The sequence below is a fragment of the Bos javanicus genome, chromosome 23 (assembly GCF_032452875.1).
Source record: "Bos javanicus breed banteng chromosome 23, ARS-OSU_banteng_1.0, whole genome shotgun sequence".
NCBI lineage: Eukaryota > Metazoa > Chordata > Mammalia > Artiodactyla > Bovidae > Bos > Bos javanicus.
The window spans coordinates 8,737,877-8,763,232 of record NC_083890.1 but is presented as its reverse complement, the minus strand read 5'-3'; the positions used below and the strand labels follow the sequence as shown (position 1 = coordinate 8,763,232).

General features: G+C 39.2%; 1 protein-coding gene across 3 annotated transcripts in view; it reads left to right on the top strand.

The window, feature by feature from the left end:
• Positions 1–25,356, top strand: part of ILRUN (inflammation and lipid regulator with UBA-like and NBR1-like domains) — a 106,082-nt gene that overhangs the window by 42,062 nt on the left and 38,664 nt on the right. For 2 of the 3 annotated variants that reach the window (XM_061397966.1, XM_061397967.1), the window contains exon 3: positions 4,617–4,814. The exons of the other annotated variant lie outside the window; for it this stretch is intronic. In XM_061397966.1, coding sequence (XP_061253950.1) covers positions 4,617–4,814 — 198 coding nt within the window. The remainder of the gene's footprint in view (positions 1–4,616; positions 4,815–25,356) is intronic. 3 annotated transcript variants of the gene reach the window in all.

Genomic DNA, 25,356 nt, shown 5'->3' with positions numbered 1-25,356 from the left:
TTTATGATGGGGAGAGACTGGCTAAGCTAGCCTTTTATATCATAATTAGTATACCAAACTTATTATTAGTTTGTCTGGCTTATTTGGAAATAACTTTAGCTTGGATGAAGGTTTGGTGTGTGTTGGAGCAAAAACACATAATCTGGATTGACCCATTGTTACAGGTGACTGGACATCAGTGACTTTATAAAATTTTCATTAGCTTCTTTTCCCCTTTGGTTGTAACAGTGTGGTGCATTGTCAGTTTGAGAGGCACATGGTAATACAGGAAAATAGCCATGTTTTCTATTTTTATTGAAATTCTTGTTACAAGTTTGATTGTTTTATGTTCCTAATTTGTCTCACCTTCTTAATGTTGCCTGCTTTTAAAAACGTTAAAACAATTTCTTCACATCAGCTTTTATTCATCATGTTTCTTCTCTGACTCACTAAAATCTGTGTTGCTGATCAAAAATGCTTTTGAAACCTAGCCATGAATTTTTTAAATGAGTGATGTTTGTTTAGAAAGTATAACTTATTAAAAGTTTTGTTTATTTAAAATAATTAATCCAAGACCTTGTTTACTTAATAGTGAAAACACTGGAAATGGTCTGGCTTTCCATGGGTTCTTTATAGTGTTCTTCAATACTGAAAGTTGTCAGAGTACTGTTAAATGTTTTAAATACCGTTTTGTTGCAGAATACCATTTTATATTTCAGAAAGCCTCTTTGAAATATCTTCTCACTCACTAGACAGTTCCTTGGGTTAATGGGAGGTTGGAAGGGATTGATATAAAATGGCTAGAATGTCAAATCAGAACCCCAAAGAGACTTTCACCTTGACTTGAAGCAAAACTTGTTTTGGTGGAACTGGCTCTTTTTCCTCCTACTTTTTGCATAATAAGTGCAATTTAAAACAGTCTCTGGGTCTACAGCCTTTCTTCCTATAAAGGACATTTTTGTTCCTGTACACCTCTTGAAAAATTGGGCAACAGTTGCTAGAAAGGTACTTCGAACAAATAGGTTTTGTCTTCTTCTGGAAGTTGTTATACCAATTGTAAAATAGTTTTGTTTGTAGACTAAATGCTTTCCATTTGATTAAGAAGAAACTGGCCTGCCATAGTTACATGACAGATATGTTATTAGAGATACAAGGAAGGCAGGCACGTGAGCTGGTTCTTCGGCGTCATCCTAATCTGGCTTGAGTTCTTTCTGCAGATGGAGTGGTAACACAGGAGTAGTGTGGACTGGAACTGCCCTGGTGGTCCAGCAGTTAAGACTCTGTGCAGGAGGCATGGGTTCAGTCCCTGGTCAGGAAACTAAGCTCTCATATCCTGCGTAGTGAGGCCAAAAAAAAAAAAAAAGAGGAAGGAGTAGAGTAGGCCTGAGCTCTTTCTCCTCTGGCTCTCATTCATAACCTTCCTTAAGAGATAAGTTCCCCCTGAAAGAGTTTCATAAATAATTTTCATGGTGCCTCTCTGCTGTCATGTTTCAGGCATATTGGACATTCAAGTTTACAAAAGATGAGATTGATAGGAAGGAACTGCATATAGCTGTCCCAGCACCTTCCCCAAGGAAGATAAATGTCATGCATTGTTTAAAATTAAATGCCTGCTATGAAAGTCCTTAGATTCATATCACAGAAAAAGAGAAGTGAGACATATAATGACATAGATGCAGAATCCCAGGATCTACACTTTTGGTACTGTGTAAGTTTTAGAAGTTTGGGGAAACTTACCAAGGATACTTTATAGTTTAAAATGAAAATTTGAAACTGTCCCTCTTAAGCCAAAAGTAGACCATTCTCTTTACCATTACTTAAAGCTTCTCAGTTATCATAGCCATGCTCTGCTATCCAGCTGTGATGAGTGTTTAACTAAGCATATTATGATAACTCTTACATTTATATGACTTTAATGAAGTAGTTGTGATTGTCATATGAGAGAGTGACCGCAAAGTCATCTATATTTTCTAAACTACGTAGAAATGAATATAGAACAGGAGTTGATGGGGGAGGAAGGGAAACTTGAGAAAGAACAACTATTCCCTCCATTTTTCTTCAGCTCCTTAATAGAGTTACATTTCTTATGTTCCAGTCACTTTATCAGGTACAGGAAAGAAAATGGTACCCAGATCAGTGAAGGTCTCTGTTTGCCTGTAGCTTAATTTGAAATGCATTCTCTAAACTACGAGGGATTAAAAAACAGAAGGGGGTCTTCGTTGAAGTTTGTCTTTTGTCTTGCTCTTTGGCTGTTCCTTCTGTCCCCAAACTAAATCTCAGACTTTCTGAAACTGGTGGACTTTTGTTTTTGCCATACTCACTGTCATCTCAAAGTTGCCATATGATAGGGTTTTTTGTCTTGTTTTGACTTTTTATTTTTTAATAAAATTATATTCCGTAATAACTGAAGAATCACAACCTTTGTGTGCTTGTGATACTTAACTTGAAAAGTTGTAAAACATAGACTAGTCTTTCTTTTCTTCTAGAAGCATGTATCTACCCCACAGTAAGCCAGTTTGTAAGAGACTTAATTTGAAGCCCTATTATGTTACACTTCTCAAATCCAGATTTTTCTGGTATGCTTAGCTTGGTAGGTCAAACAGCCATCAGTATTTCCCTTCCTTCTGTATCAGGAACCAGTATCAGTGACCTTTTCAGAGTTACCTGCCTTTACATTTGGGGTTGTAAGAACTATATGTCATTGTAAACTGTTGGCAGCTCTCAGAAGGCAGATGATTGGTTCTTCATTTTATAGCCAAGTAACACTTTAGAGCTGATGATGCATAACCCTTCCAGTTTTTTCTTCAAGAAGCTCTCCAAGTACCACATCAGTAGGGTCTGACATAGAAAAAGATAGGACCGTAGCCATCTAATTTTTAATAGTTTCACAGCTTACCAAGTCTCCTGGGAATAGAGCAGTACTCCCTCTTTTGCATAGATGAGAGATCCAACTGTCTCAGATGCTTGTGCTTGTCTGATCAGGGCAGCCAAGTATTTCCCATACCCAGGCGGTCTTGGTTTTCATTTTCTTTAAAGTTCTAAAAACATTCTTGGGTTTTCATATAAACAGATGTTGTCTTGTTTGATATGTGTGTGCGTGCGCGTGCATGTGTGCATATGTGTCTTTTAAAGAATAATTATGGATTCACCCCTATAGTAGTAATTTAATTTTTCTTTTGGATATTTATCTTTAAAGAGACCAACATTTTCCAAGGTACTTCACGTCAACTGCTACTATTCTTGACCTAAGACAAATATACTTTTGCTAGGCCATAGGCCCCAGAAATGAAAAAAAGAATTTGCGTGTATTACCCGTGTATCATCCACAACCTTCTCAATAGCAGCAGTTGCCCTTTACAGTGTTAATTTAAGAGGGCACTTTGCTGTTAGAATTAAAAAAAAAAAAAAAAAACATAGCAACCCCTGCTCCATCTGCTACCCTAAATAGCATGAGCCACAGCAGGTACCATTCATGAGGCTGAGATCTCAGCAGTAGAGTGTTGGTTGCTTTTCTTGTCTGGTTCTCCCTTTTTTGAGTAGTAAGCCATCAAGTCTCTAAACTGGCCTGGCACTTCAAGAACAAGGGACTGAGGAATCCTAGAGTACTGTTAGATGAGTTTTCAACATGCTGAGAGTCTTGCCGTGCCCAGCTTTTCATAGTGATTTATGTTTATAATGAATGTAAAAAAGATACAGAGAGGTTTCTGTGTATAGTAAAAAGGAGTGTGTCAGAGAGACTTCACAGAAAGTATCAAATCTAGTCACTGTATGTGGCTACCTGTGACCGGTCAGAAGTCAGTGTATTGATTTCTCATGTGAGTTAGTTACATGAATATAGGTGCACAGGAGTGGGAACCAAATAGGACCTTTGCCACCTCCAAAGGCGGACAAGGCATTCTTGCCAAAGCTATTTCTCTGTCTTGCCGTTCCTGTTCTTTCTACAAGCACCTCTGGCTGGTGTCACCACCCCTGAGACCATGGGTCACTGTACTGTTATCAGGGCCTGCTGTTCATACTTTCCCCACTACTGTTTGCCCCTGAAAATGAAGCTTTCACTTGACTCCTCTGTCTTTATTTGCAGTCTTTTGACCCTCAATCTTTTCATTGTTAGGGACTCCAGAAGAAAAAGCAGGGAAAAAGTAGTTTTAAAATGAAAGTAATACAGAAATTACTCTTCATGAGTTTCATCCTCTTTCCTCAACGGAAAAACTGGGGACAGTCAGGCATATTTTTACTTTGAATGTCAGTTCAAAAGTTAAAGTGCAAATGGTCGTGTTTCTTAGTAGAGAAGAAAGCAGTCCTCCAGAGATGTGGGGCTGAGCTTCGTTTCCATGGCTCCTTTCAGACTTCATTCCTAGGTTCTACAGGTTAGTGTGATGCGTAGCCTTCCCTGGGCCCCCAAAACACTACTTCTTGAGAAACCGCCTTGCTTTTGCCGTGTGTGCTTTCTCTTAGGGATAGACCATTGGTCAGAGGTTGTCGACTCTGATTCTCTCTAATCAGTGTATAGCTCAAGAGTATGGGTAGGTTTATGTATGTGTGAGAGACCAAGAGGCATCTTCTACAGTTTTGTAATAAACTGCACCCAGCATAGGACCACTGATTGCCTAACATTTTTTTCTTTTGCTTGAACTCAGGGGCAGAGGCCTGGCCTCCAGGGGTTTGTCTTAAATATGTCGGGGGAGACCAGTTTGGACATGTGAACATGGTGATGGTGAGATCGCTAGAGCCCCAAGAGATTGCAGATGTCAGCGTCCAGATGTGCAGCCCCAGCAGAGCAGGAATGTATCAGGGACAGTGGCGGATGTGCACTGCTACAGGACTCTACTATGGAGGTGAGTATGTCCCTGTGCAGCCCAGGGGCGAAGGGGTTAAGGTAACTTCTCAGCTTCCCCAGCACTGCTCACAGAGCTTGTCAAATTATGTAGCAGGGTGTGGTCTCTTTTCCAGCCCCATGCTGGTAAATGATTTGAATTTAATGACTAATTGATTCAGTCAAGTGTTCTCTTCACGCTGGAATTTAGTTAACATTTAGTGAAGTGTATGAGATATATCTTGCAGTCTAAACAATGACTTAGTAGCGCTGCTGTTTTTATAATATAATCTAGTAGGTGCTCTAAGAATACTGAAGGCAGTTTTGTTCTCACAGTCTCTAGAGACAAGTTGTATTAAAGAAAGATATAATGCACAAAATGTGCCTATGTCTCTGATGACCTGTCAAGATACTAAAACCTCTCACTCCTTCTCTTTATTGCCACACTTTGTGGACAGCGTGATTTCCATCCATTGTCTCTTATTTCCATATCCCTTACTCTTCAACCCAGTCAATCCTATACCCACTTCGATAATGTTGATTAACAACTACCGAGTTTCCAAATTCAGTAGCTCCTTTCCAGTCTTCACACTAACTGACCATTTGGCTCCAAACTCTGAATGGTTTCTGAAATGTCTACCTTCTTAGTCACACATGATCCCTTTCTAGTTTTTCCTCTGAATGTTCTTTCTCTGTCTAGCCTCATCTTTGCCCTGGGACTACAGGCATACCTTGATTTATTGCTGTTCACTTGATTGTGCTTTATAGATAATTCTGTTTTTTACAAATTGAAGATTTGTGACAGCCTTTTGTTGAGCATATCTGCTGCTGGCGCCATTTTTTCAACAGCATTTGTTCACTTTGCGTTTCTGTGTCACATTTTGGTAATTCTACCAATATTTCAGACTTTCTCATTTTTATTATATTTGTTATGGTGATCTGTAATGAGCAATCTATGTTGTTTCTATTATAACTTTTGGGGTGACATGAGCTGTACCCACATAAGACTGTGAACTTAATTGGTAAATGCATGTGTTTTGACCACCAACCAGCCATTCCCCCATCTCTCTCCCTTCTCCTTGGGCCTCCGTATTCCCTGAGATAAAACAATGTTGAAATTAAATTGAGTGATAACCCTTCAATGGCCTCTAAGTGTTTTAAGTGAAAGGAAGAGTCACATATTTCCCACTTTAAATCAAAAGCTAGAAATTATTAAGCTTAGTGAGGAAGGCATATCAAAAGATGAGACCAAATAAAAGCTAGGTCGCTTTCACCAAACAGCTAAGTTTTGAAAGCAAAGAAAAAGTCCTTCAAGGAAAGGAAAAGTGCTACTCCAGTGAAAGGAACATAGCCTTCTTGCTGACGTGGAGAACGTTTGAGTGGTCTGGATAGAAGATGAAATCAGCCACAACATTCCCTTAAGCTAAAACCTAATCCAGAGCAAGGCCCTAACTCTTTTCAACTCTGTAAAGACTGAGAGGTGAGAGAGTTGCAGAAGAAAAGGCTAAATCTAGCAGAGGTTAGTTCTTGAAGTTTAAGGAGGGAAGTGATCTCCATAACATAAAAATGCAAGGTGAGGGAACGAGAGCTGATGTAGAAGTTGCAGGAAGTTTTCCAGAAGATCTAGCTAAGGTTATTCACCAAGGTGGCTGCCCTAAACAGCAGTGTAGACAAAATACTAATATTGTTAGAAGATACCATCTCAGACTTTCATAGCTAAGGAGGAAACAGCAGTGCCTGGCTTCAAAGGACAGGCTTTCTTGCTAGAGGCTAAGGCATCTGGGGGCTTTATGTTGAAGCCAGTGTTCATTTACCATTCTGAAACCCTAAGATCCTTAAAAATTATGCTAAATCTATCCCACTTCTGCTCTGTAAATGAGACAGCAAAGCCTGGATGATAGTACATCTGTTTACAACATGGTTCACTGAATATTTCAAGCCTACTGTTAAGACTTTTACTGCTCAGAGAAAAGGATTCCTTTCAAAATATTACTGCTGATTGACAGTGATCCTGGTCACCCAAGAGCTCCAAGGGAAATGTAGGAGATTTTCGTGTCTACTAACACACTATCCATTGTGTAGTCATAGATCAAGGAATCATTTCTACTTTCAAGTTTTATCCTTTAATAAATACATTTTGTGAGTCTGTAGTTGCCGTAGATAGTGAATCCTCTGATGCACCTGGGTAAAGTAAATCCTTCTGGAAAAGATTAAGAATATTTGTGATTCATGGGAGGTCGAAGTATCAACGTGATCAAGATTTTGGAAGAAGTCGATTCATCGATGACTTTGGAGGGGTTTAAGAATTCACTGGAGGAAGTAACTGTAGGTGTAGTAGGTATGACAAGAGTACCAGAAGGGGAGCTTAAAGATATGACTAAATATCTAAGCTCAGCATACAACTTGAACTGGTAAGGAGTTACGTCTTACGGATGAAGAAAGAAAGCAATTTCTGAGATAGAATCTACTCCTGGTGAAGGTGCTGTGGAGGTTGTTGAAAGAATTTAGAATATTACATAAACTTAGTTGATAAAGCAATGGCAGGGTCTGAGTCCCAATTTTGAAAGAAGTCCTACTGTGGGGAAAATGCTGTCAAAACAGCCTTTCGTGCTGTAGAGAAACTGTTCATGAAAGGAAGTCAGTGCAGCAGACTTCATTTTTGTCCATAACATTTATTTGTACTGGGAAACAAAAAAATTCATGTGACTCACTTTATGGCAATATTCACTGTATTGCAGTGGTCTGGAATCGAAGCAGCTTTATCTCCAAGGTATGCCTGTATTAGATTGTGAACTGGGTGCTGTTCCTGCTCAGTGACCTCATCCACCCAGATGGCTTCAGCTGTCACCAGTACAGCATATACGGCAGTGCTCAAAGTCATGTCTGTGGTGCAGACTCTCTGGAGCTTCAAACCTTTATTGAAGTGCTTATGGACAGACAGAACCCCTGGATGTTTTGTAGAGTTTTGAATTTTAACATCTCCTAGGCAAAACTTATTCTTCTTATGGGAACCCAACTCAGATGATCAGGCCAGAGGCTTGAGTCATCTTTTGTTCTGTCTTATCATCCTTAATCACACACCAATTCCTATTTGTTTCTCTATATCCCATGTCCTAGAGACCCAGAGAAAAATAAATACAAATCGCTCCTGTCCTCAGGGAGCTCTTATCTGGACTCATAGCCAGTGGGACCTTTGGAGTTATTTCAAGAAGTCCTGGAATTAATTTTCTCGTATGTATTTTTGCAGCCAGTGGAAACTTGAAATATTTTTCTGCCTGAAAAAAAACATTAGAAAGTGTGTCTCATAGTGTCATCTTTTGTGAAATCATTCCCTTCTGAAAACCTTTGTGCCTTCTGTAATAGAGCCAAGTTCCTTGGCATCGGGCATAAAGCTCCTCACCATCTGGTCTGGCCTCATTTCGCTTTCATCCTGTCGCCTCTTGACTCACGCATCCAGTCCCCAGAGGCACCACATGGTTCCTCTTCTCCATGCCCTTGCTTGTGCTGTTCCTGTTGCCTGAAATGCCTTTTTCCTTACGACAAACCCCTGCTCATCCTCAGGGCCCTGGTGAAGTCACCTTTCCTCCTTCCCTCTTCCGCTCTTCCTACTCTCCCCACCACCCCAAGGAAGTTCGTATGTTACGCACACGCTTGAAACATATCGTGTTTTAGGTGTTTGTTTATTTATCCTTTTCTCCTACTAAACAGTAAACTGTTGGCTAAAGAGTCGGCATCATGTAACAGTCATGTTACAGTCAGCATGCAGAGAGAGTGTCTCTTCCTTTTTGGACTCTGTCTTCAGGCCGCCGCTCCTGAGAGTCTTCCTGCTTGCATAGGCAGAAGTCGTTTCCCCATGCTGAGCTCCGTTTCCCTATAAGCTTCCCTCTCCCTCCTTTGCTTTTCTTTGTCACTGTACCTCTTTCTGCCCAGTTAATTTGGTGAATGTCTAATATCACTTTTAAAACTTAAGATGATACATGTCTTGTGTATCTTTGTATATCTTGAAAAAGCTGAGCCCATTGGAGAGTGGCTGCTCAATAAATTTTTAAATGCATGTCAGTGTTTTTAAGGGAGGAGGAAGATAACATACATGACTTTTTAAAAAAAATTTCTTTGATGCAGAGATACTGCTTCCTAGTGTTCTCCCTTGTTTGAGAGCTCTAGTCTTATTTTGTATGTGTGTGTGTTAATGTTAAATTAAAAATAATTATCACTAAATGGGACATTAAAATTTATACTTATAACATCCCTCCCAAATTCTGTAAGTAGGTAGAGTGTAAATATATTAGCTCTGAAGGCAGTAAAAAATGGAAAGCCTTTCTTGGTTGTATAGTCTGTGAGTTGTTTTTCAGGACTTTGAAATCTTATACCTTCATGGGATCTTAATAATTCATCTGAATCCATGGTTTTCAAGCATTTTTCTTAATCAGTGGAATCTTTTCCTTGATAAATGTATGTGAATGCCTCCTCCAAAAAAGAAAAGATAAAAATGAAACTGACTTTTTAAAATTGGGAGCCTCCTTGGCCTATGTCACCTGCTTTCTGAGATAATCTCCATTGCTGTGGGGAGAAGAGTTTGCAAACTGGTCATCTAGTCTAATAAAGAATTTAATTCCATTTACAAGCTACCATATTCCAGTGAATTCCTTTTACTGTTAATTATAAAACACATAATGATAGCAGAACTGCTAAATGACAGAAAGTGAAATATACATAATGTGCATAAAGCCGCAGCTGTGGCCTCGTGGGGAAAAAACAAGCTGCCGTGTTCACCTTGGCATGATTGGCCTTTCAGGTTTTCTGCTCACTCTTAACTTGCTAGTGCACTGAGGTTAGTGTAGTGCTAGGAGTTTGGAATGTAGGACCATGTTTCCTGGGCACAAACTTGTATAAGTTAGGTAACTTCTCTTTGCCTCATCTTTCTGTTTTAAGAACAAAGCTTATTTGTTTGCTTGTTTTTGGTTGGGTGGTCTTTTCTGTTGTCTTTAGATGGTCTTTTCTAGAAAGAATCCATTCTCCTTATATTTGTAGTAATACTTATGTTGTTTGAACTCATTTCTCTTCCTAAAAGGACCTTTTGCTTATATTTAACAGTTTACAGAGTGGGTCTTTTTTCACTTTAGAATGGTTGTACTGTTTCAGTCTCTCAGCAGGATTGTGCTGTTGGCTTGTTGTCTGGACAGTTCTTCATTATGTGAGGCGTCTATGTCCCTCTCTGAGTAAATACCTGTAGCTCCCCATGTTCGTCTTGACAGCCACCCCTCCTCTCTCACTGCATACATTTCTAACTCCCTGCACACATTTCTGACTCACTGCACACATTTCTGACTCCCTGCACACATTTCTGACTCCCTTGATTGAGTACCACTAAGTATTTGATTCTTGGCAGATTTATTTTCAGGCCCAAATATTTTATCTTCTTCCTACAGACTTTTGCTTCTTAGATAAAAGCAACCTGTTATCTAATGCCTACTTTACGTTGGGCATTGTATTGGGCTTTTTCGTATAAATTGTCTTAGGGAAGTATTAGCTGTACTTTATGGGTGGGGAAACTGAAGACCAGAGATAAGCAATGATTTGTTTTGGTAAAAGTTATGAATTAGCTGTAAATTATAGCTATAAATCATCTGAAGTAGTTTTATGATTTTTTTTGCCATTGGACATACAGGGTTCACAGGAAAACTTTGGCTCCTAGGTGTTGGAACTTGGCAGAGTTTAGTGAGACTGGGGTAAATGGTCCTCAAGTTCTCTCCATTTCCAGAGTGAGCGAAATGAGAGTTAGACTGAGATCAGCAGGGTGACTCTTAGGTAGGAAGTGTTTCCCAAGGAGCTCATGCTTGTCAGTGGGACACTTTGGACTCTTGGAAAGGAGTAAGGAGCGTGAGGGAGAAGGCTATGGCACCCCACTCCAGTACTCTTGCCTTGAAAATCCCATGGACGGAGGAGCCTGGTAGGCTGCAGTCCATGGGGTCACTGAGGGTCAGATACGACTGAGGACTCCACTTTCACTTTTCACTTTCACACATTGGAGAAGGAAATGGCAGCCCACTCCAGTGTTCTTGCCTGGAGAATCCCAGGGACAGGGGAGCCTGGTGGGCTGCCGTCTATGGGGTGACACAGAGTTGGACACGACTGAAGCGACTTAGCAGCAGCAGCAAAGGAGCATGAGTGCTCGTCCCCATTTTAGCCTTGATACAAACATGCCTCCCCTCTTCCTAATGGAGCACCCTCTTTCAGAGTTCCACAAGAGAGCTGTACCCCTGCCCTTGATGGTTCCTTCTAAAACAGAGTGGTTTTAGTTGTAAAGTAGGCACTGTTGTCATGTGATACTCTGGTGATCAAGTGCTAATGAAGGTTTCTCCCACTTGAAATAACTCTTCGTACTAAAGGCTTCACACAGGTTTTTAGGGACAATTCACATGTAGACAAAATACTTAAACATTATTCATTTAGTTTTCTCAGAGGTTAAAAATGGAACTTCTCTTATTAAGCTCCCAAATCATAATACATAATATAGACCCACAGGTTAGGAAGCTTGATGGGTGCCCCTGTGTAAGCACACCATTTGTTTAAAACCTTTGTAATATCTCCCAGTTTCTCCAGTTTACAGAATGTCCATCTTAACCAGGTAGTGCAGGATTTGCCACTCCTCATTCTTCTCCAGCGTTTTAACTGATCATGTTATAAAAGAAGTTCTGGTTTCGTAGACTTCCTCTATACTCTACACCGGTGTCTTCTATTAATATATGGATGCTGTCCTACTTTGCACTAATTACCAGTTCTCTTCCCTTTTACTTATTGACCCCACCTTTAGAATGTCTCTCTTTTATGTTGCACTCAGAAAGCCTGTTTCATTTACTTCTGGACTATCCTCAATAGATGCTCTCTGTTTCAATTCTAATTTCTAGATCCCTTCAGTATCAGAAATATGAGTAGTCATGAAACATATTTCTTTTCCGATAAAAGAAATGGTAGCCTAAGCTGATTGTGATTTGTATGGGAAATGTTTTCAGAAGGGACATTTCAATTTGTAAATGAGATCCGAAATCCTTAAATATCTTTACATTCTAAGGCCTATATTAAGTTTCAAAGGTGATGGGTTGGGGAGTGGAAAGAAGGGAATATATGAATATATATACACTTATGGTTGATTTTCGTTGTTGTATGGCAGAAACCAGCATGATGTTGTCAAGCCGTTATCCTTCAATTAAAAATGTAAAAAATGAAAGGTGATGGCCTGTTTCAGCTTCAGAGAAGCCCCTGGTTCGTATGAGCCGCTTTGTTGTGCTGACACCAAGTGGTCGTTACTGTTGGGTGTTGTGTCCAGGAGTCAAAGGCATTGTGAAGATTAGTCTCTAAAATGTGGACATGTGGGTCCTGAACCTCTATGAAGTATGGAAAATCGAGAGATGAGATGAAACAGGGCTATATCTTTAAAATGTAGTAAATAAGATATTTGCACGTCTAGGTATGAATTGTCAAATGTTTTAACTATAAGGATTTGGTAGAGGAGCAAAAATATAATTTAAAGGCAGCATCTCTTTTTCTTACAGGAGCCAGAGCCCTTCATAGTAGAAACATCTTTGATCTGGAATGTTAGGTTCCAGGGATTCAAAGTTTGGGGATTGACAGTTCATTTAAAAAAACAAATATATTTAGTTATATTTATTGTTATACTTATTGTTAAAAAGAAAATAATCCCAAAACCACTGACCATTTAAGAAGTAAAAACTTCGGCATAATTTGCTTTTTTAAAAAAACATAATCCTTAACTTTTTTGTGTGTATGCATTGGTAAGGGCTATAGCTGAGACTGACTCTAGTTTTAAAAAGTGTTTAGTTAGAGAGTATATCCTTATCCTAGTAAAACATATACTCATAAAACTTCCTGCACTTCTTTGATTCTTACATAATTTTAATATGTATCATTGGTTTAATGACTACTTTTCTTGGAAAGAGAAGGGAAGAGCCATTATAGTAAATGAACATATTTGGTCATATTGGTTTTGGAAACATTAAAAATGAGGCAACAAGTAAGACTTACAGTGGAGGAGATATGTACATTTCTCCATCACAAAAAAATGTTTATATATATGCAGAAATTGTTTCAGATGAGTAATTTTTACTGAATTGTTGTGTGCTGGGAATTTTTAATAAGTGTCATTATGTACACTTGCTTCTGAATCAGACCAGAGCATATCTCTTAAAAATAAGGATGCAAACGTAGTTGCTTCTTGTTCAAATTATGCTGAGTACCTAATTTATCAGTATGATAGCCTCATCCCCTCTACCCACTTTGAGGGATGTATTTCAAGACCTCCCAGTGGATGCCTGAAACCATGGATAGTGCTGACCCCGTGTATATATTTTTTTCCTATACGTACATACCTGTGATAAAGTTCATAAGTTAGGTACAATAAGAAATTAATAATAATAATAAAATAGATCAATTACAGCAATATGCTGTGATAAGAGTTACCTGAGTATGGTCTTCCTCCTCCCCCCCTGCCCCGCAGTATCTTACTGTTTGTACTCGCCCTTCTTGTGATGATGTGAGATGATAAAAGGCCTACGAGGGGACCATTTGCTTTGGGGGATCCTGGATCATCAAGCTGTGATGGTGTGAGTGGTTGGATGTCCAGAGCAAGCAGTGCTGATGGCTGAGGGTTCTGGGTGGGATGGGGCAGGAAGGCGTGAGGTTTCCTCATGCCACTTAGAAATGGTGTGCAGTTTAAAACTTACAGGTTGTGTATTTCTGGACTTTTCCACTTAGTATTTTCAGATTGAGGTTGGCTTCAGGTAACTCAGCTTGCAGAGAGCAAAACTGAAACTGGGGATCTATGTAACTACTGAAAAATATGTGGGTTTTTGTTTTTTTTTTTAAGCAGACTGGTGATTAGGATCTAAAATAATTGAAGGATAGGGCTTTTAACTTTATCTGATATCTTAATTTCTGTGATGCAGTTTATATTCCTTAATTATGGCTCATGATACACTTTTTTATTTTTAACCCCCTATTAGTCTTGTAGTTAAAGGTAGGAATATTTGAAGAGGGTATCTTCTTCAGTTCAGTTCAGTCACTCAGTCATGTCCGACTCTGCGACTCCATGAATCGCAGCATGCCAGGCCTCCCTGTCCATCATCAACTCCCGGAGTTCACTCAGACTCAGGTCCATCCAGTCAGGGATTCCATCCAGCCATCTCATCCTCTGTCGTCCCCTTCTCCTCCTGCCCCCAATCCCTCCCAGCATCAGAGTCTTTTCCAATGAGTAACTCTTCGCATGAGGTGTCCAAAGTACTGGAGTTTCAGCTTTAGCTTCGTTCCTTCCAAAGAAATCCCAGGGCTGATCTCCTTCAGAATGGACTGGTTGGATCTCCTTGCAGTCCAAGGGACTCTCAAGAGTCTTCTCCAACACCACAGTTCAAAACCATCAATTCTTTGGCACTCAGCCTTCTTCACAGTCCAACTCTCACATCCATACATGACCACTGGAAAAACCATAGCCTTGACTAGATGGACCTTTGTTGGCAAAGTAATGTCTCTGCTTTTGAATATGCTGTCTAGGTTGGTCATAACTTTCCTTCCAAGGAGTAAGCGTCTTTTAATTTCATGGCTGCAATCACCATCTGCAGTGATTTTGGAGCCCAAAAAACTAAAGTCTGACACTGTTTCCACTGTTTCCCCATCTTTTTCCCATGAAGTGATGGGACCAGATGCCTTGATCTTCATTTTCTGAATGTTGAGCTTTAAGCCAGCTTTTTCACTCTCCACTTTCACTTTCATCAAGAGGCTTTTGAGTTCCTCTTTACTTTCTGCCATAAGGGTGGTGTCATCTGCATATCTGAGGTTATTGATATTTCTCCCAGCAATCTTGATTCCATCTTGTGTTTCTTCCAGTCCAGCGTTTCTCATGATTGAAAAGCAAATTCCATTCTGTTCTTTTCATGATGGTTTGACTAGCCACACAGTGCTCTAATGAGTTTTTCCTTGGAATGACAGAGATACATATCACTTAGAAATTAGTTCATTCTGTAATCTTTACCTTGAAAAAAAAAATCTCCCTTTAAAAAATACTTAATTTGTCTTCCCTTTTACTTTAAACAGCTTATAGTTTCCTTTCTTTACAAAGAGAATGTCCCTATTGGACATTTCGCTCCAAGGTAGGAGTGCTTTGTTGTCGTTCAGTAGCTCAGTTGTGTCTAACTCTTTGAGACCCCACGGACTGCAGCACTCCAGGCTTCCTTGTCCTTCAGTATCTCCCAGGGTTTGCTTAAACTATGTCCATTGAGTCGGTGATACCATCCAACTGTCTCATCCTCTGTTGTCCCCTTCACCTCCTGCCCTCAATCTTTCCTAGCACTAAGGTCTTTTCCAGTGAGTTGGCTCTTCACATCAGGTGGCCAAAGTATTGGAGCTTCAGCTTCAGCATCAGTCCTTTCAATGAATATTCAGGGTTGATTTCCTTTAGGATTAACTGATTTGATCTCCTTGCTGTCCAAGGGACTCCCAAGAGTCTTCTCCAACACTACAGTTCAGAAGCATCAATTCTTCAGTGCTCAGCTTTCTTTGTAGTCCCCCTCTCACATCCATTCACGACTACTGGAAAAACCATAGCTTTGACTATATGGACCTTTGCAGGCAAAGTGATCTCTCTGCTTTTTAATATACTGTCTAGGTTTGTCATTGCCTTTCTTCCAAGGAGCAAGCATCTTTTTTAATCTTAGGACTGCAGTCACCGTCCACAGTGATTTTGGAGCCCAAGAAAATAAAGTCTGTCACTGTTTCCATTGTTTCCCCATCTATTTGCCATGAAGTGATGGGACTGGATGCCATGATCTTCATTTTTTGAATGTTGAGTTTTAAGTCAGCTTTTTCATTCTCCTCTTTCACCTTTAATCAAGAGACTCTTTGATTCCTCTTGGCTTTCTGCCATAAGGGTGGTGTCATCTGCATATCTGAAAGTGAAAGTTGCTCCGTTGTGTCTGACTCTTTGTGACCCCATGGACTATACAGACCATGGAATTCTCCAGGCTAGAATACTGGAGTGTGTAGCCTTTCCCTTCTCCAGGGAATCTTCCCAACTCAGAGATCAAACCCAGGTCTCCCTCATTGCGTATCTGAGGTTATTGATATTTCTCCTGGCAATCTTGATTCCAGCTTGTGCTTTATCGAGCCTAGCATTTCACACAATGTACTCTGTAAGTTGAATAAACAAAGTGACAAAATATAGCCTTGATGTACTCCTTTCCCAGTTTTGAACAAGTCTGTTGTTCTATATCCAGTTCTAACTGTTGCTTCTATTGTTTCATTCAAATGAGTGCTTTGAGCCTCTAGGTTTTGCTTTGTAGTGGTCAGTGCCCTTCCAGTTTCCTCTTACAGCTTCTAAGGATTTTGCTTATACTTGGTTTTGAGATCATCTTGAAAGTAATTGAATTCTAGAGTGCATCAGGCTTTGCTTTGTAGCCACTTCAGTTTTGTCCTTTAGTTTCACAGTTGTCTTATAGTTAGAAGTCAGAAGTGATTAGGAAAGCAGACCTTATCTGACCTAAGTCTTACTAAGAGTTTAAGGAACACTTAATAATAATACATTTTATTTACTTAACTCAGTATAGCCAAAATATTACAGTTTCAACATGTGGCTCTAGCTGCATTTCAGCTACTCAATAGCTACGTGTGGCTAGGGGCCTGCAGCTATATAAACTGATATTTGTACCAGTTTTTTTTTCCCCGTGTAGCAAATTATACAGAATTGGTGGTCATCTTCTTGAAAATTTGCTAGTGAAACATTCTGGGCCTGGAGGGATCTTTTTTGAAGGTTTAAAATTACTAACTCAGTTTATTTTTGTAATTATAAATCTGTTCAGGTTATCCTTCATCTTGGATGACTTTGGGTAATTCCAAGGAATTAGTCCTTTTCACTGAATTGTTGGATTTATGTTGTGTAGAATTGTTTATACTATTCTTTATTAAATCATTTTAATGCTTTCTGTGCATGTAGTGATAATCCTCTCTCATTCTGTATATTTTGTGTCTCCTGTCTTTTTTTCTTTGATAATCTTGGTAATTTTAAAGAATTTGATAATTTAAAGAAAACAGCTTTTGGTTTCATTGATTTTTCTCTATTCTTTTGTTTTCAGTTGCATAGGTTTCTGTTCTTTTAATATTTCCCTCCTTTTGCTTGACTTGTGTTTATCTTTACTCTTTTTGTAATGTCTTAAGATGAAAGCTCAAGACTGGGTGGCTTCTAAACAACCGAAATTTATTTCTTACATTTCTGGAGGCTGGGAAGCAAGCCTAAGATAGAGGTGCCGACAGATTCAGTGTCTGGCAAGGTCTGGTTCCTACTTCATGATACAGCCTTCTTTTCACTGTGTCCTCTTTGTGTATGTTAGTCGCTCAGTCGTGTCCGACTCTGTGACCCCAAGGACTGTAGCTCGCCAGGCTTCTCTGTCCACGGAATTCTCCAGGCAGGAATACTGGAGTGGGTAACCATTTCCTTCTCCAGGGGATCTTGCCGACCCAGGGATTGAACCCTGATCCCCCACATTGCAGGTAGATTCTTTTACTGTCTGAGCCACCAGGGAAGCCCTGTATCCTCTCTGGGATCTTTCAAAATAAAGATGCTAATCCTACTCATGCGGGCTCTACCCTCATGACCTAATCACCTCTTGAAGACTCAACTTCAAAATACCCTTATATTTGGTATTATATGAATATTTCAAAGTAAGAATTTGTGGGGAAGGGAAGATACAAATATTTAGTCTATAACAACTATAAATTTCCCTCGGAATACTGCTTATAGTTGCATACCATAATTTTGAGATACTGTATTTTCATTCAGTTCAAAGTATTTTCTAATTTCCCTTGACTTCCTGTTTGACCCTTTTAACCTTCCTATATCATTATATTTGGAGTTTCTTATAGATAGCATATAGTTAGGCTATTTTCCCCCATTCTGACAATCTTTGTCTTCTAATTAATGTGTTAAGAGAATTCACATTTACTATAATTGTTGATATATTTGAATTTACTAAAACCATTTTATTATTTGAAAACTTTTAAATCAGTTACATACCAAACTTATAATGTATTTGTTCTTATAATAAAAGAAATATATGACCTAGGAGATACAGAAAATATAAACCAAAAAGAACATTTATTCTGAAGTACAGATATACATCCTGTTTATGTATCCAAATATTAAAAGCATAAAAATTTTTGCTTTTAAGGTTTGGCATTGTGCTACATATAATCATATAAGCTACTTTTTTACTGCTCACTAATATTTTAGAACCTTTCCTCTTATTATTAACCAAAATATTTTAATAGATCATTCTTTTTCAGTTGAGGTAAAATTCACATAACAAGTTAACCACTTAAAGTGAACAGTTCATTGGCATTTAGTACATTCACAGAATTGTGCAACCATCATCTATTTAGTTCCAACATACTTTTATGACCCCAAAAGGAAACTCTGTACCTGTTAAACATTCATAAAACTCCTGGTGTCCACTAATGTACTTTTTTTTCTCTGTGGGTTGATAATTCTTTTTATTGTGTTGGGGCAAGGTACGTAAATAGTGATCAAACAATAAACTATATTAAACAGCCATCTTGAAGACAGAATCTGGGTTGCTTACTAAAAAAGAGTAACCATAACTTATTTGGTTCATTTATAGTTAAATTCTTAAATATTCTTTTTTTTACTGAAGATGGATAGTATAGTTGTAGCATGAATAGTGCAATAGCACTGTGACCTTAGGAAATTATTTTACCTTTCAATGGCTGAGTTTCTTCACCTATAAAATAGGAAAAACAGTACTTACCTCATAGGATCTTGAGGGAATGTGGTGAGTTAACGCATGTGAAAGCTTTTAGAACAGCACCTGGCACGGTCGTCAGTGTAAAGGTGTGAGGTGCCGCTGCCCTCCTGCTGCTGCTTTCTTCTACGGGACTGTACTGTGATGCCTTGTGCAGTAACCCTTGTCAACTCTTGTATGAATTCGCTTGGTAAATGCTGATTCCTTAAGTTTTTCTTTCTCAGGTATCTCAGTGATCTCTTGCCCTAGTGGCATCTTCAAGGTGAGTCAAAAATTCCAGGTCATAAAACAAGAAAGTTAAACACTTATGTGGAGTACCCAAGGCAGAAGATTATATAGCTTAATGTGCACTGAAAATTTTGCAGGAAATTAAATTTTACCAGAGCAGAAACCAGCTGCAGAATCCTCTGTGGGAACCAGTACTGGGGTCAAAAAACCAGAACTATAGTTGACAAAATGCTGGAGGCTCAGTGTGGACAAGCCTGAGAGATGAAGAGTCTAGGAATGTCTTCTCACTTTTGTCAAGAATCTCTATTGGGTTTTCCCAGTGAATACTGGAAGAAAAATCCCCTAAATCTTCTGGCAGGTGAAAGGGGAAAGTAACTGTTTTGCAATTACCCAGAATATTGTGTTTTTCTTAAGGCCTGCCCTCAGGAGAAATTATTTTACCAGAGTCTTACCCACTGTGGGTTTATCAGAGCCTGACTGACCTGGGGAAAGGGAAACGCCCAGTTCCAGTCCGCTTAGCCTTCCTGTCCCATAAATGGGGAAGAAAGCTGAGAAATGCTGATGAAGTTCACAGTTCAGGGGCACAGGATCACCAAAAGACTGAGGCCTATCAGAGGACTGCAGAATGTACTTTTCAGCAGTTCCTTTTACACAGTATATCATGTACACCTTTCAACAGAAAAGAAAAGAGACAGCAGACATGGTTCGAAGAGACTGAACAAGCATCAGAGTCAAACATGGCAGGAGTGTTACAATTATCAGACTAGTAAATCTGTGATTTAGTATTTAATATGTTATTTTAATATGTTAACACGTTTAATATGTTAAACACGTTAACATATTTAATATGTTATTTAACATATTAAATACCTTCCAGTGAGTATTCAGGACTGATTTCCTTTAGGATTCATTGGTTTGATCTGGAATGAAAAAAGTAGACAACATGAAAGAACAAACGGATGATGTGAACAAGAAGAAAGCAAAACAGAAAGCCAGAGATCAAAAACTGTAACAGAAATGAAGAATGCCTTTGATGGGCACTTTAGTAGACTGGACCCGGTGAGGAAAGAATCTCTGAGCTTGAGGATATATCAGTAGAAACTTAGAAAACTAAAAAGCAAAGAGAAAAAAAGACTGGGAGTAAAAATGGAAAAGAATACCCAGGAACTGTGGGACAACTACAAAAGATGTAACAAATGCATCATTGGAATACTGGAAGGAGAAAAAAGGAACAGAAGAAATATTTAAAGCAATAATGACTGAGAGTTTTCCTAAATTAACATCAGACACCAAACCACAGATCTAGGAACCTAAGTGAACCAGATAGATAAACAAAGATAGAGTATATAATGACTTCTTAGAAATTAGGCAAGGAAGAAGACAGTGAAATGAAATATTTGAAATACTGAAAGGGTGAAAAAAACTCTCCCAACGTAGGATTCTGTGCTCTGGAAACTTATCCTTCAAAAGTTAAGGAGAAATAATTTCTCAGACAAACCAAAATTAAGGGAATTTGTTGCCAGTAGTCCTCCCTACAAACCTAGACAGCGTATTAAAAAGCAGAGACATCACTTTGCTGACAAAGGTCCGTATAGTCAAAGCTATAGTTTTCCAGTAGTTAGATACAGATGTGAGAGTTGGACCATACAGAAAGCTGAGGACTGAAGAATTGATGCCTTGAAATTGTGGTGCTGGAGAAGACCCTTGAGAGTCCCTTGGACAGCAAGGAGAGCAGACCAATCAGTCCTAAAGGAAATCAGTCCTGAATACTCATTGGAAGGACTGATGCTGAAGCTCCAATACTTGGGCCACCTGATGCAAACAGCCGACTCATTGGAAAGACCCTGATGCTAGGAAAGACTGAAGGTGAAAGGGAAAGGGGGCAGCAGAGAATGAGATGTTTAGATAACATCACCAACTCAGTGGATATGAATTTGAGCAAACTCTGGGACATAGTGAAGGACAAGGGAAGCCTGGTGTGCTGCAAGTTCATAGGGTTGCAGAAAGTTGGACATGGCTTAGTGACTGAACAAAAAAAAATGTCCTCCCTTGCACAGAATGTGAAAGAAAGTTTTTTCTGAGAGAGGGAAAACTATAGGTTACAAACTCAGATCTACACAAAGAAAATGCACTGAGGAATGAGTATGTGAAGGTAGAATTAAAAGTTTTGTTTTTATTATTATTAATTGATCTAACATAACAATTTGTTCAAAATAATAGCAGTGTAATCACTTATGTATGCTTGTGTTCAGTTATATGCGCTTGTGGTGTGGATCTGTGTGTGTGTACCTATATATATGCAAATTAATAAGTGAAATGGACGACAGCAATGATACAAGGGACTGGAGGCAGAAGTTAGGAGTATTTTGCTAATATATGATACTTGAACTACTCATGAAATGATGTAGTGTCATTTATGATTTCATCTGAATTAGTTGTAAATATACACTGCAAACTGACAATCTCATTTGAAAAAGAAAGCTAATTTTTATACTAGGAAAGGAGAGAAACTGTAATTGTGTAAAATACTCAATTAAAACCTAGAAGACAGAGACAGGGTAGAAAATTAAAACCTAAAAGACAGAGCTAGGGTAGAAGACAAAAATCAGAACAAAGAACAAGAGCAACAAATAGAAAACAGTAACAAATATCGTAGATATTAATCCAGCTATATTGGTCACCACTTTCAAGCCTCAATACTCCACATACACAAATAGAAAGAGATTGTCAGAATGGATCACAAAACGAGACCCAACCCTGGGTTGCTTTCAAGAAACTCACTTCAAATATGAATGTATTTATACATTAAGAATAAAGGGATGGAGAAAGATGTACTATACTGACACTAGTTCAAAGAAAGCAGGAGTAGCGGTGTTCAGTTCAAACGGAACGAAAGTGATCAGAGATTAAGAGGATAACATGTAATGATAAAGGGGACTATTCAGTATTTTTTTAATATAATTTATTTTAATATTTTTGGTTGCACTGGGTCTTTGTTGCTACAGGCAGGCTTTCTCAAGTTGTGGAGAGTGAGGGCTACTCTCTGGTTGCGGTGCGTGGGCTTTGCATTGTGCTGGCTTCTCTTGTTGGGAAGCATAGGCTCTAGGTGCGTGGGCTTTGGTAGTTGCAGCACACAGGCTCAGCAGTTGTGGCTTGCAGGCTCTAGGACACTCGGGCTTCAGTAGCTGTGGTGCAGGGCCTCGGTAGTTGTGGCTCATGGGCCCTAGAGCAGGAGCTCGGTAGTTGTGCATGGGTAACAATTCTTAATTTGTGTGCACCTGACAACAGACGCTGAGACTCTGGGAGGTGAAGGTGATAGAGCTGCAGGGAGACACAGATGACTCTACCACGGGAGCTGGAGATGTCAGTACTCCTCTACCGGAAATAGGCAGGGGGACAGTACATAGCCTTGACGTACTGCTTTTCCTGTTTGGAACCAGGCTGTTGTTCCATGTCCAGTTCTAACTGTTGCTCCCTGACCTGCGTACAGGTTTCTCAAGAGGCAGGTCAGGTGGTCTGGTATTCCCATCTCTTTCAGAATTTTCCACAGTTTATTTCCACACAGTCAAAGGCTTTGGCATAGTCAATAAAGCAGAAGTAGATGTTTTTCTGGTACTCTCTTGCTTTTTCGCTGATCCAGCAGATGTTGGCAATTTGATCTCTGGTTCCTCTGCCTTTTCTAAAACCAGCTTGAACATCTGGAAGTTCATGGTTCACGTATTGCTGAAGCCTGGCTTGGAGAATTTTGAGCATGACTTTACTAGCGTGTGAGATGAGTGCAATTGTGCGGTAGTTTGAGCATTCTTTGGCATCGCCTTTCTTTGGGATTGGAATGAAAACTGATCTTTTCCAGTCCTGTGGCCACTGCTGAGTTTTCTAAATTTGCTGGCATATTGAGTGGAGCGCTTTCACAGCATCATCTTTCAGGATTTGAAAATAGCTCAACTGGAATTCCATCACCTCCACTAGCTTTGTTGGTAGTGATGCTTCCTAAGGCCCACTTGACTTCACATTCCAGGATGTCTGGCTCTAGGTGAGTGATCACACCATCGTGATTATCTGGGTCATGAAGATCTTTTTTGTACAGTTCTTCTGTGTATTCTTGTCACCTCTTCTTAATATCTTCTGCTTCTGTTAGGTCTATATCATTTCTGTCCTTTATTGAGCCCATCTTTGCATGAAATGTTCCCTTGGTATCTCTAATTTTCTTGAAGAGATCTCTAGTCTTTCCCATTCTGTTGTTTTCTTCTGTTTCTTTGCATTGATCCCTGAGGAAAGCTTTCTTATCTCTCCTTGCTATTCTTTGGAACTCTGCATTCAGATGCTTATATCTTTTCTTTTCTCCTTTGCTTTTCGATGGGAGAAATATCAGTAACCTCAGATATGCAGATGACACCACCTGGCAGAAAGTGAAGAGGAACTAAAAGTGGCAGAAAGTGAAGAGGAACTAAAAAGCCTCTTGATGAAAGTGAAAGTGGAGAGTGAAAAAGTTGGCTTAAAGCTCAACATTCAGAAAACGAAGATCATGGCATCTGGTCCCATCACTTCAAGGGAAATAGATGAGGAAACAGTGGAAACAGTGTCAGACTTTATTTTAGGGGGCTAAATCACTGCAGATGGTGATTGCAGCCATGAAATTAAAAGACGCCTACTCCTTGGAAGGAAAGTTATGACCAACCTAGACAGCATATTCAAAAGCAGAGACATTACTTTGCCAACAAAGGTCCATCTAGTCAAGGCTATGGTTTTTCCAGTAGTCATGTATGGATGTGAGAGTTGGACTGTGAAGAAAGCTGAGCGCCAAAGAATTGATGGTTTTGAACTGTGGTGTTGGAGAAGACTCTTGAGAGTCCCTTGGACTGCAGGGAGATCCAACCAGTCCATTCTAAAGGAGATCAGGCCTGGGTGTTCATTGGAAGGACTGATGCTAAAGCTGAAACTCCAGTACTTTGGCCACCTCATGCGAAGAGTTGACTCATTGGAAAAGACTCTGATGCTGGGAGGGATTGGGGGCAGGAGGAGAAGGGGACGACAGAGGATGAGATGGCTGGATGGCATCACCGACTCGATGGACATGAGTTTGGGCAAACTCCAGGAGATGGTGATGGACAGGGAGGCCTGGCCTCCTACGATTCATGGGGTCGCAGAGAGTCGGACACGACTGAGCGACTGAACTGAACTGAACTACCAGAAATGGACAGACCCAGCAGGCAGAAAACCATTAAGGACATAGTTGAACTCAACACCACCAACAATCTGCTGGATATCATTGACATATGCAACTGCTGAACAGTAGCTGAATATACATTATTATTAGGCTCACATGAAACTTTTGCCAAGGTAAACCACATTCTGGGCCATAAAATATCTTTAACAAATTTAAAAGAATAGAAATTATACAATGTATCCTCTCAGGCTACAATGGAATTAAACTAGAAAGCAGCAACAGAGAGCTAGTGGGAAAATCCCCACACTTCTAACTGACACATGGATCAAAGAAGAAATCTCAAGAGAAATCTAAATACTTTGAACTAAATGAAAATGAAAATAACACCTATCAAAATTGTGAAAAGCAGTTTGCTCTACTTTAAGCAGTGCTTAAAGCAAAATTTACAACACTGAATACATATATTAGAAAAAGAAAAACCTAAAATCTCTAATCAAAGCTTTCACTTTAGGAAACTAAAACAGTAAGAGCAAATTAAATCAGAAGTAAAATGTAAATTAGAGCAGAAAATCAATAGAGAAAATCAACAAAACCCAAAACAGTTTTTTGAAAAGATTAAGTCAGGAACTTCTGGCCAGGCTAAGAAAGAAAAGGAAGAGAACACAAATTACTAAAGTCAGAAATGAAAGAGAGCATCAACTCAGATCCCACAGACATTTAAAGAATGATAAAGGAATATTAATGAGCAACTTGTGTTGGTAACAAACATATGTAATGCCCACAAATGTGATAGATGGATTTAGATGTGATAGATCAATTTCTTGATGCGTACAATCTACCAGAGTCACAAAAGAAGAAATAAACCATCTGTATTGGCCGTTTCTATAGAGAAATTGAACCAACAATTACTAATCTTAGAAAATAGAGAGCACCAGGCTTAGGTGAGTTCACTACTGAATTCTACCAGACATTTAAAGAAGAAATTATACAACTACTCTGGGATCTCTTCCAGAAGAATGAAGCAGAAAGAATACTTTGTGACTCATTCAAGAGGCCAGCATTATCCTAATGCCAAAGCAGACGGTACAAGGCAAGAAAATCATAGACCATTATCTCATGAATATAGATGTAAAAATTATCAACAAAATATTAGCATATCAAAGCCAATAATGCATAGAAAGAATAATAGCACTACGTCCAAATGAAATTTATCCCAGATATTCAAGGCTGGTTCAACATTCAAAAAATCAGTTAATATAATTAACTATATCAACAGGATAAGAAAAATCAGCATGTTCATATCAGTAGATACAGAAAAATCATTTGCTAAAATTCAGTACCTATTTGTG